Here is a 12,598-nt window from a genome sequence, read left to right on the forward strand (position 1 = left end):
CTCTCCCCCCCCCCCTTTTGCTCCACTGGCGGGGGCCATCCCTGCCACCCGCTTGCTACGCCACTGGCCCAAACCCTATGGATACAACCACCGTCTCACCCTGACTGTTAGTGCACCCATTTCCACCATGATGGCTGATTCCTATTCACCACTGCTCCATCCAAACAAGGGTCAGTCTCAACTTTTGTACTTCCTTATCACTTTCTCACCACACCACAACCTGTCGGTGAGTTTCGATTTATAAATTCTGATTCATCAATCAGCAAACAAAAAAAAATTAATAATACAAGATAAATTGTGCAAGGTTAAAATTTTAACAAATGCTGCTGTCCTGTAGGCAGAAGATACTTTGGTTCAATGAATAACACTTAAAACACATTAAAACTTTTTTATTTTTTGTACAACAACATTATCAACACTGTAAAACTTTCACACAACACATCAACACATGCTATTATTTATTTATTATTGCTATTTGATATTTTTACTAGGGGCTTAAGTGGAGTAGGTAGTGAGTTTGATTGGGGGGGGGGGGGGGGGGGGGAGAAGGGTTATAGGAAAACATCCCCCTCCAAAATTACTTTGAAGAGGTACTTTTTGCTTCTGTAGTTCCACTTCAAACTTATAAAAAAAAATGCTCACAATATTTTCCTACAAAATTAAATTCTGGCTACACCCCTGATTTACAATGTGTGTTACTGAAACATGCACTTACAAACAATTTCTTACAATTTTAAACCTAGTATGTTAAGTGGATTGCACAGAAAGAAAATCTATAGTTTCGGACTAATTACCTGGACTTTTCCAAGACTGGACTTTTGGCTAAACCTTATAACAATAAAATATGTTATTGCTATAGTAATAGAACCATCGAAATAAATCAATTTTACTGGATGGATTGAAACTTGTGCCTTCTCAAATGCATGAAGTATGAAAAATACTTAGAGAAAAATTGAAAAAAAAATATATAAATTTATGTCACGTCTTGATTTTATTAGGAATGTATTAAATGATTTACATATCATAATTTAAAAACATGTGAACATTTTAAAAAATCATTTGAAACTGATTTCATTAAGATAAGTAACAAAATCATCTATCTACAATTTTGAGTTGTTTGGCTGATGGGTTGTAGCTGCGTCGAAAGCGAAGATATCACCGACGTTTTGTTTGGACGTTGCAGTCGACATCATTAGGGAGAACCATCCCATCATTAGGGATGGTGCTCCCTAATGGTGCTCCCTGTTCCATTCTTCTCCTCTCTCCTGCTCTCCTTTAACTATCTGCTCTTCCCAACCCTTCCTTGGTCTTCCTTGGGGTCTTCTTCCTTGGTACTTCAACTCCATCATTTTCCTGGGCAGCCTCACTTTTTCCCATCATGCCAACAGTTAACTGCTACCTTTGCCGACCTCCGTAGCGTAGTCGGACACACACCGGCTTACGGTGCGAGGGGTCCTGGGTTCGAGTCCCGGGTAAGGCATGGGTGTGACATTTACATGCTGCTATATGTTTTCCTACGAATTGATGATTGCCCTGAAACATAATGACCCATTGGCCGATTGGCGTAAAGCTGTAGGTCCCGTATAATGTCAAAAAAAAACTGCTACCTAATGATGGCGACTGCGTCAACCAAAACGTTGGTGATATCTTCGCTTTAGACGCGGCTATAATCTAGAAGCCAGGCAACTGCAGACAGTGGCCGCGATCTTTATTGTGAACGATTTAGAAAATGATGCTTAGAAAAAAGTAACAAATTACGTACTTCATGGAATTATCCTCCTGACAGTATGTTTCCTTACTATAGTCTAATATTACGAATCATAAACTTCCATGTTATTATCTTTAATGAACTATCGTAATTTATTTAATATCTTGATTCAATGTTGAAATAATAAACCAACCTTTGTGAAATGTATAAATTATTGTTCATTTTATTTTACTTTCCATTTTTTAAAACAGAAGAATGTGTTAAACAATTTACACTAAACTGTTTCCGTTGACTTATCTTGCACAGATGAGAGATAAAAATTTGTCTTACACTTTTCATGTTTCTCATGCATCTGCAATTAGTCATGGAACAAGGGGAGAACCCAAATCCACACTAGACTGAGATTAATTTATTTCCCTGATCGAGGAGATTTCTGTGTTGAAATAATAACAGAATGCACGAATATCTAAATTGCAGATGTCAAAAGCCACATACATGCGAAAAACAAACCAAAATTGTAAGTTTAGTCTTAGTGTAATTTACATTTACATAAGCACATATGCCGCTGGGCAGTTATTTAACCGAACACAATACCCTTTGTAAGATTGGAGTGAATCTGTCGGATTTAATGTTTTCAGGAATAACTCAAGAATAGGAGGCTTTAAAGTAGGAGAAATAAAAAAATGCAGATAACAAAGGACATAGGTAGGTATGGATTTCAGTGATATTGCTTTTGCTAAGTTGGAGCTTACAAGTCCCTTTGATGACTTTTCATCCTTTACTTAGTGCAGAAAAAGTGTTAAACGACAACAAAAGCCAAGTTTCCGATAGCTGCAAATCACAGAATCACATTTGTATATTTACAACACTGAAACGATGTTTAAGGGACAACTGTGATATTGCCGTGCCAACTTTCACTGTGTTACTTGATGTAATCTTTTGGACATACGCCATTGCTAAGCACTTTTTCTGTTGAAGAAAACTAAAAAATACCCAAAAAACAAAAAGCACAAATTAAGCAAAAAAATTGCTGTTGTCAACAGGATATAAACATCACATAATATTCCATAACAGGAATATGGTCAACAAACAAAAAAAAAAAAGAAAAAGAAAAATGGACTAAGAGAACGAAAAAAAAAAAACACAAATGATGACAGCACAGAAATATTGAACCCAAAAAAAAAATTCATCACAACAGTTTGTAACCCTTCTTCCTCCTTAATTGGAAGAGGGGTTGCGTCCCCGACTCACTCTGGGCGCGAAGGGAAAAAATAAATATTAAAACCAGGCATAAAAAGCTAAACAATATAAATTCCCCACACCACTGCCCAGGGGTCAGGCCAAAAAATTCAAAGGATATAATAGCAGAGTAACCATTAAACAAACAAGAGGCAAGACTTTGGACGTATGTTATTAAAAAATAGAAATTTGCAAAAATAATTTTTACTATACATAACCATACAAGCTTAGTTACAAAAGCTGACGTTAATAATGGCAGCATCTTATCCCCATTTGCGATACTAACAATAACCTTTAAAAAATCGTAAAAATATAAATACTGATAACAACAAGTATAAAAATATATAAGGGCGTGAGGCGTGGCCACTATAAAATATCAAAATTTACTGACTGCCCTAATACCAAAAATCAAACAAGACAATCAATACAAATATATAAAAAATCTACAATAATAAAACTGAAGTACAAAAAATTTATTTAAATAAAGTTCTTAAACTCTCAATCAACGGTTTAGTCTTTCTTCAGATGTTCGTTGCTAAAGACTTGCCAAAAAAAAAAAAGTTAATATCCTAGGCGGGCGCTGGCTTCCTGACCTTCCTCACCAACTCCAGAGTCTAATGCCACGCCGGGCCATAGGTACGAATTCACAACGGCGTGAACGATGATCAAAAAAAATTATCTTATTTTTTTTAAGGGAAATGTAGCAAAAACTCTTCACGTAACATAACTATGTTACCACAGAAGTATTTATCATATACTTCAAACAAAGTCTTACTTCTTTATTAACTTGCCAATGATTTCATAAAAACGTAGAATGGCCGCACCAACCAACATCAGGCTGCGCGTGTAGTCCAATACCGATCGCATACTTTTAATAATACTGCACAAGCTGATATATTAGCTAAATGCAACTTTAAGTATGCCAATTCCGAAGACAAAGTCTCAAAAACAAATTGCAAAATGTTCGTTTCTTCCAAACTTATACTTTTATTACAACTACAGGCAAACGGGCGACCTTTTTTAAAAAATCCCACACTGGAACAACGTGTGAAACAAATGGGCCTCTTCACCAAACTGGCTAATAAAAGTTCCGTCCAAATAAAATTTAGTATGGGAAAATACACAGTTCACTAGGTTTGCCAAAAACCAGTGCAGCACCACGAGGGTAAAAATCAAAATTGCGGCCTCTCTTTACCTTGATAAGTCCAGTATCACAGGGCAAACCATGGCCCTGTCCCCCAGCGTGGAGCCTCCATCCCCATACTCTTCGTCGCCCGTTGCCGTCCGGCACACCAGTCCGCGCCGTCACATGGCTCTGTCCTCGACGGTCGCTCGCCACAAACTCTCCACCCCGGCCAAGCTGATTTTTTCTTCCCGGCAAGCCGAATGTCTGACGTCATCAGCCAACCGCCGGGTGCTCGCCAAGTGGTATTTACGTGAAACACAATCGATGTTCTTAAACTCATAATCGATAGCTACCCAAACGGCGTATAACTAATTAACAGAAACAAATATAATTAAAAAAAAATTTACAGATAAATGAACATTAATTAAAAAAGGCGTAAAAATACGTGAAATAAAAAACCATATAAAACTAGAGACCAGCAACAAAAATAAATTACAAGTAAAAATGTGGCCCTGCCGGCCACAAGTTGAAACGAGACAAAAAAAAACACGACAAAACGAAAAGACAAAACAAACACAATAGTTTTTCTTTTGGGTATTTTTTTAGTTTTCTTCAACAGAAAAAGTGCTTAGCAATGGCGTATGTCCAAAAGATTACATCAAGTCACGCACTCCCATTGCACAAATCTTTCAAAGATAAAATTCACTGTGTTCCCAAAGGCTCAGTCGGATTTTTTGGAATCCAGGGGATATGCTTCTGCGTCACTGTCTTCTGCATAGCAGATGGCACCGTTCGCATAGCCGTTCGTCACTCTCTTCATGTGAAGTTCGCCGTTGGCGTAGCCGTAAGATTCCTCCTTCGTCCGGACAACGCCGTTGGCCAAGCATCTGTTCGATTCCTCGTCGTTCCAAGGTTCGGTGAGCACTGCCTCCGGTTTGACTTCTCCGTAGAACACTTTCGCTCCCTGCAAAAACAACCCAACGAAACCTACAAATTGTGGTTGCGGTGATTCAGCGCCGTTTCCATACCAGATGTTTGGGCCCAGTTCCATCAAGATCTATAAATCGTCGCCTGAGAATTGGAGTGTTCTATGTCCATTGAAGTCGGAACTGAGATATAAGCATTTGAAAATTCAAACAACTATGAATATCATGACATAGAATAAAATAATATTGGTCTTAAATTAAGAACAAACATTTTTATGTGCGTAGACGTGTGTGGATATAGTACAAATGAATACTAATATCAATTTAGTGTCCATAGCATAAAAAACCTAAAAAGTGGACATAGAACACTCCAATACTCAGGCGGCGAAATGCTGCATAAAATTTCTGCATGATCAGTTATGCCAATGTGACTTGAATAAATATCAGGAAGACATTCGCTTTGCTGTGAGATTTGACACCAATAATGCAGCGAACACAATGCAAGGATACGCGGAATGAATCAGCCATGACCAATGGTAAGGAAACATCCCGTAATTTACCTGGAGTGGTTTCGAGGAACCAAAATCAGAAAGAATAGGTCGGGAGTCGTCCTCCACACTTTAATACAGCACTATCCATTTTATTTTAACTCGTGGACAATATATCATCCCGTGTTCAGCCCGGGCAACGCCGGGTACTGCAGCTAGTATAATATGTGTTTGTAGCCCGAAATATATTTGTCAGATTTGCTATTTTGTAGATACGCCATTTTGAATTTCTTTTGAATTTATATATTATATTCTTCTTTTGTGGTCATTTAATTTTTTGCTACTAAAACTGTCTGTAAATAGCACAGATGCACTTTATATATTTTTTTTGTCAGATATTTTTTATCACACACACACATATATATATAAGGAATTTTCATTAGTAATATTAAAATTAATTGAATTTTTAATAAAAAATTATGTCTATTGAATTAAATGAATTTATTATATTCATCATTTTTCAACAGGCGCCTTAGGCGCCGTACAACCTCCTAGTGACTAATAAGAACATCATCATATAGTGTTATAAGTGAATCCGAGGGCGTCTAGGCATTGCCCATTGGATGTCAGACTTCTGGTAAAATCAAACACTGTACGCAGTTTTGTAAATTTTGGCCAAGTTTTTGCCAACAACGCACCTTTTCTAAGTAGGCTTTGGCGTAGAAGTTCCCAAAGAGCACAATGAATGAAATCATGTATATCACGAGAGTGTACTGCATCCATATGGGGAAGTCGCAGCCGGACTTTATCCCGTGGATCCCCATTATCATCGCAATCGTGAACTGGATCTGGAAACAAAAAATTACAATTCGGGCTTCCAAAATTTCCCTCGCTGTTCAGGGGAAATGCATTTGAACTAGCATTTTTTTTTTTTTTACAGGGACAGTTGTTATGAAATCTCGAGAGACAGGGCACCACACATATCATAGTAAATTAGTTTCTCACTCACGACAACTCTGTCTCAGGAATCCAGATCCCGCCGTCGCTTGCACATGTCAGCAGACAGAGTTTTGAGTTAATATTAATTGCCAAATCTCCTCCAACATTTCCAGGGGCCGTCACCAAGGGTATCCGGTTTGAGTTTCGAGAATTTTATGCGATTGCCGCATTTAAGTTTTCGGCCTTTAGATTTTTTTTTTATTGTAGGGTTTGGTATGTTGTAAACAAAGCAACAGAGCGAGGGGGCCCGACTGATACTGGCCCTTGGTTTGGATTTTACATCTCACTGCGCTGCCTCAAAACAAAACAAAACAAAAAAAAACCTAACAAAATCAAGCGGCCAATCACAGCGCATTTCCTCAACCTGCGAACTCGCACCGCCATCTCACCGTCCGCCCCGCACTCACCCAGCTGCTTTTTACCTTAATAACTTTAATAATTAATTAATAAAATCATTCAGTCTTCTTGTTTTATCAGTAGAGCTCTGCTAATTACTATCATATTTTTTTTTTACATTTACGTGTTTTTTTCCCTTCTAAACGGACATTATGTTGAATTTGTGAATAAAAATATATTTTTTTATCCATTTTTTTTTTAAATCGTCTTGAAATTCCATGTAGATACAGAGAAAATAAATGTTGCTGCCAAGGGCGACGCCAGCCGATTGCCAATTGGAGGGGGGGGGGGGGGGGGGGGGCAAGTTGTGGGAAAAGTATGTATTTTTTTTTGCATTTGGCTACATTTTTTTAAAATCTCTACGGCTCTAGGAGGGGGTTGGCAATCCCCCCCCCGGTGAAGCCCTTGGTTGCTGCTAGCTAAAAAAAATTGGAGAATCTGTTTGCTCGGTATATTTGGCTCGAAGTGGCTGGAAAGTGTGCCGACCCCGGGAAGCCTTCTTTTCACAGACGAGAGAGCCAAACGTCCGATCGTGCATCTTCGGTTTTTTTTGTTTTGTTCATTGTAACTCATGATAACTAATGGTCAATTAGGTTAGGTCAGCTACATTAGAAATACTTTAAAACATTGTGGACGGTTGATTTGGTTAGGATAGCTACATTAAAGATACTGTGAAATCATGTAAACGGTTATTCCTAGCGCTGGATAGCTACATATTAAAAAGTTACTTGCTAAGCAACCATAAAATGATTTTACAGTAATTTTAATGTAGGCTATACTTACCTAATATAATCAATCATCCGCGATGTTTTAAAGTGTTTATAATGTAGCTAACCTATCCTAACTTGATTTAAGTTTTTGGACATACGCCATTGCTAAGAACTTTTTCTGTTGAAGAAAAACTAATAAATAAAAAAAATAAATAAAAATAAAAAAAAATAAAAATACTCAAAAAAAGATACAAAAAACACACAAAATTAAGCAAACAATTGCTGTTGTCAACAAGGATATGAACACCACAAAATATTCCGAAACAGGAATATGGTCAGCAAACAAAGAAAAAACAAAGAAAAATGTACTAAGAGAACGAAAAAATCCCCACAAATGATGACAACACAAAAATATTGAAACCCAAAATAATTCAGCACAACAGTTGAAGCGAGACAAAAAACATGACAAAACGAAAAAACAAACAAATACAATAGTTTTACCTAAACAGAAACAAGCGACGTTTCGGGAACTGCTATCTGCTCCCGTCCTCAGGCAGAGACGCACATGGTACGGAAACACAGGTGCGACCTATCCTAATCGACCGCAAAATTTAATGCCACACCGGTTTATATACATGTACATTAGGTTCACACCTCAAAATAATCGTCGATACTCCCCCAGGCATGTAATCCCGTTAGGGCGAGGTCCTGGTTAGGAGAAAGATGGGTCTTTTACATGCCAGACACTGCTACCAGTGCCTATCATGGGTTCCAAGAACCGGGAAATAGATTCGCCATTTCCAATCGCGGCATGTTACTTGGAGAGCGCACGGCTAGGTCGAGAGGTTGAGGAGATCCGGTTTATATACAATGAGATAGAACGGAAGAAAAAAAAGAAGCGAGCATGAACTTTGGGGGAACTTCGGGTGTGGCTCTCTCGCCTGCGAAATGAAGGCTTCCCCGCCGACTCCTGGTGCAACGACGGAGGGACTCACCAGCTGCAGGATGGTGAGGTACTTCTTCCACCACAGGTAGCGCGCCACGCCGGGTCCCAGGGCCGACAGGGCGTAGTACGTGTACATCAGCACGTGGATCAGACTGTTGGCCATCGCCGGCAGGAAAGCTGCGCACAGAAGGGGTGGCACACGTCTCACGGCGTTGCACGCTCACTGAAACTTATCCTTGGGATAAGTGCTTATCCTTCAGACCGACATCTGTACCTCCGAGGCAGGGGCGCAACAACTAAATTTCCAAAAGGGGGGGGGGGGGGAAATATACCATTTTATAAAGAATCATCGATTCCCCCTATTGAAGGGGGGGGGGTGTCCGGGGGTCCTCCCCCGGGAAAATTTGTATTTCAAGGTGGAAAATGGTGCTATTTAAGCAGTTTTATCATCTAAAAATTGATTACACAGCACTTTCTTTGCCCCAGTTTGCCCCCATTTCAAGGTTTCAGAAGGGGGGGGGGGAGGCAAAATACCCTTGCCCCCCCCCCCCCTGTTGTTGCGCCCCTGCTCCGAGGCACGAGACACTACGTCTCAAAAAACTAAATTGTTTTAGGAGAGAGCGGTTTGTGGTTTCCGCCCCAGTTTCGTCCCTTAATTACTCAGCTATTTGTTGTTGGTATCATCGTTGGTGTTAATTTGACCCATCATATTTGTATCATGTTAAATGGGTATGGTGTTTTATGCCACGATTTCGTAAATTAACTTAATATTGTGTATTTTGACTTTGTGTGTTTCCGAAATCAAGAACGCAAAATTGTGCTTGTGACCTTGCGTACTTCTCTTTCCCGTATGGCGTACTTGACGAATTCGGACGGGTTGCCAGCCGAACAGGTTGTTTTCGTTATTTTTCAACAAATGATTTTTATTGGAAAAAAAACAGTGTTTAAGTGAAATTAGTAGTTTTTTTTAACACTTAATCAGTGTCACGCGAATTTACGCGAATTAATTTTTCAGCCTCTGTTTCGTTGTTACGATCAGTGTGTAAATTTATAACATTTATAACATTTTTAAATATTAATTTTTTATTATTAAATTTATAGTGCCAGTCAAATATACCGTGAAAATGATTATACTCTCAAATATACTTACAAGTTGTATCTAATTTAACATACAAAAGTTTTTTTTTTTTTCAAAAATGGCGACGTCCAGTGTGCTATCACTTCCGGGGACAAGTTTGTGTAAGTGTAAACAGAATGTTCGCAGATTACGGAGCATAAATTTCGTGGCGGCAGATAATGCGAAAACAGGTGAATCCATTCAAGGAACCACGGCAGAGCTACATGAGAGAACAGCAGTGCGCAAAATTTGAATTTGGCGGGCTTCGGGACTAACGCACGGACGTAGAGGACTCGCTATCCCGTCGCCGCAGTGTTCAGTCGCTCGCCGGGAACAGACTGTGCTTACAGACAGCTCGCCTCGATATCGACAGGGATCTTACAATCGGAACCTGTCGCGAATGAACAGGTACCAAATGACGTAACAAAAATAATTACTGCGATTTTTCAAAATCAATTCGTTTGATGTGAAACATCTTAGTTCTTGGTATACTGCATTTGATCGGGGTAATTTTGTGAATGGGACAGAAGTAACAACCACTTGTGCTGCCATCACAAAACCAAAGGGAAACTAAGTGGCATTAGCTGCTTAAAGAAATTTAACAAGATGAGCAGTATTAAAAAAAAAAAATCCTTGTCGAAAATCAGGTCCAAAACCAGGGTTTAGTAATTTTTAAAAGGTTTTTTTCTTTCTTTTATCAGCAGTTTCATTGCATAGTCTAAAATTTCGCTCTGCCAAGTCAACTGATTCGATAGTCGACGTAGCTGCTGCTGCAGCAAATTCTAGCGGCGGGTTTTGGAAACCACGTGCGATTCGCGTCCAGAAGAAATGTAGTTGAAAACAAAATTTTTCGTATATTTGGTAACGAACGGAATTATTTTTAAGAATTCTACGTTAAATTCCGTGTCCGAGTTTTGTATCATAAGTGTGTTTACAATATGATGAGTAGAGACCTGTAAAATTCGCGATTTCAAATCCCTAAAGGATAGACTCCATGATCCTCTATGCACTCGTGCAAATTACATCTGCTGATTGGTTACCGACTCGTTGACTGGAATGATCGTGATTCGCTAATTCTTCTGTTAAAGATTTTTCATTGGGCCCAGAGTCCTTCAGATAAATTGTGGCCGGATCACTGGAGCAAAATAAATGTCAAAAGTATTTTGCACTGTATCCTATCGCGAAATGAATCCGCGAATTTTACAGGTCTCTAGTGATAAGTCATGCATTTGCTCGTTACTGAGGTTAGAGTTTCAGTATGTTTGTCACGTGACCACGTTATCGAGGTTAGATGTTACATATCTCGGGAAACCTTATTTTCACAGACGAGGGAGCCAAACACCCGATCGTGCACCTTCGTTTTTATTTTTTTTTTGTAAATGTGTTGATAAAAGGATACTAATGGTCAATTAGGTTAGGTTAGATACATTATAAATACTTTGAAACATTGTGGACGGTTGATTTGGTTAGGATAGCTACATTAAAGATACGGGAAAAAGAAAGCGAGCATGAACTTCGGGGAACTTCGGGTTTTGGCTCTCCCGTATGTGAAAAGAAGGCTTCCCACATATTATCTCTGGCGAGTTTTTCGGTATGTTTTGTCACGTGACTTGACACCTCGCACGGAGGCAGGGGCGCAACAAATAAATTTCCAAAGGGGAGGGGGGGGGGGGCAACATACCTTTTTATGAAGAATCATCGATCCCCCCTATTGAAGCGGGATGGTCCGGGGTTCCTCCCCCGGGAAAATTTGTATTTCAAGGTGGAAAATGGTGCTATTTAAGCAGTTTTTTTTAATCTAAAAATTGATTACACAGCACTTTCTTTGCCACCGTTTGCCCCCACTTCAAGGTTTCAGAAGGGGGGGGGGGGCAAAATACCCTCCCCCCCTGTTGTTGCACCCCTGCACCTTTGAATATATATACTGTATAGAAGTCGCGAGTGGATAGGATTTACTCTACGTTTTTCAGAAGCGTATAATGAGCAGCTTGGGAACTTCACCGCTGCAGTGCGCTGCCGTAACGCCCTGTATCGTCTTAGTTGTTATTTACACGTTAGAGCGCAGCACTGTCGCCCCTTGTCATTCCCCGCACCCCCCCACCTATCATTCACTGCAGCTCAAGGTCGTTCAACAGGAGGGGGAAGGGATGTTTTGAAGAGTTCGACACTTGCCCGCTAGGGACCACCACGAGTCGATGCCCTAGAGATGGTGGCGATTGCGGCGGTGAATTAACCAACTACCTCAAAACCGTATTATAAATTTTAACCTGGGCTGGCGACTTCTATACAGTATATATATTCAAAGCCTGCACGGAGGCAAGTGTTCGGGGGCGCGCGGAGGGACTCACTGGAGCCGCCGGGCACCCACTTGACGCCGATCCACCACAGCGAGAACATGGTGGAGTGGTGGTACACGTGCAGGAACGTCAGCTGGCTGTTCTTCTTGCGCAGGATGAAGAAGAACGTGTCGCAGAACTCGATCAGCTTGGACATGTAGTACCACCACACCGCGCTGGCTATCTGCAACGAGCCCGCGGCATGTGTGCGCTGTTGAGCGCCGCTCGCTTGGTGCTTCTAGCGCGGTGTCTGCTCTATGGCCCGCGCTGGTGTCTGCTCTATGGCCCGCGCTGGTGCCTGCTCTATGGCCCGCGCTGCAGAGGCACGGACACGGAGACGGATCTCCCGGAACGGGAAGCCTAAGATGTACAACAAGCTCTGTCCCTGCCCGAACACGCCCTAATATTCACCTTCGGCCAACTTCGGGTTTATTTATATACATTTATATTTCTCTGTTTATTTCAATGTAGCTATACTAACCTAACTAACCGTCCATTATGTTTTAAAGTGTTTTAATGCAGCTAACCTAACCGACCACTTTTAATATCTGAATTCATTTTTCCCTGCGCAAAAATAAAACAAATCCCGAGGTTGGCCGAAGGTGAA

The 12,598-nt window shown here is 40.3% G+C and overlaps 1 protein-coding gene across 1 annotated transcript in view; it reads right to left on the minus strand.

Annotated features, from left to right (window-relative positions):
* Positions 1-532: 532 nt before the first annotated feature.
* The window catches only part of LOC134536972 (very long chain fatty acid elongase 4-like), a 30,992-nt gene continuing 18,926 nt past the window's right edge, over positions 533-12,598 (minus strand). Inside the window, exons 5-8 of the mRNA XM_063377088.1 lie at positions 12,004-12,175; positions 8,588-8,715; positions 6,186-6,335; positions 533-5,037 (exon numbers count right to left, since the gene is read on the minus strand). Of these exons, the coding sequence (XP_063233158.1) occupies positions 4,795-5,037; positions 6,186-6,335; positions 8,588-8,715; positions 12,004-12,175 (693 nt within the window). The 3' untranslated portion in view covers positions 533-4,794. The remainder of the gene's footprint in view (positions 5,038-6,185; positions 6,336-8,587; positions 8,716-12,003; positions 12,176-12,598) is intronic.

The sequence above is a fragment of the Bacillus rossius genome, chromosome 11 (genome assembly GCF_032445375.1).
Source record: "Bacillus rossius redtenbacheri isolate Brsri chromosome 11, Brsri_v3, whole genome shotgun sequence".
Taxonomy (NCBI): Eukaryota; Metazoa; Arthropoda; class Insecta; order Phasmatodea; family Bacillidae; genus Bacillus; species Bacillus rossius.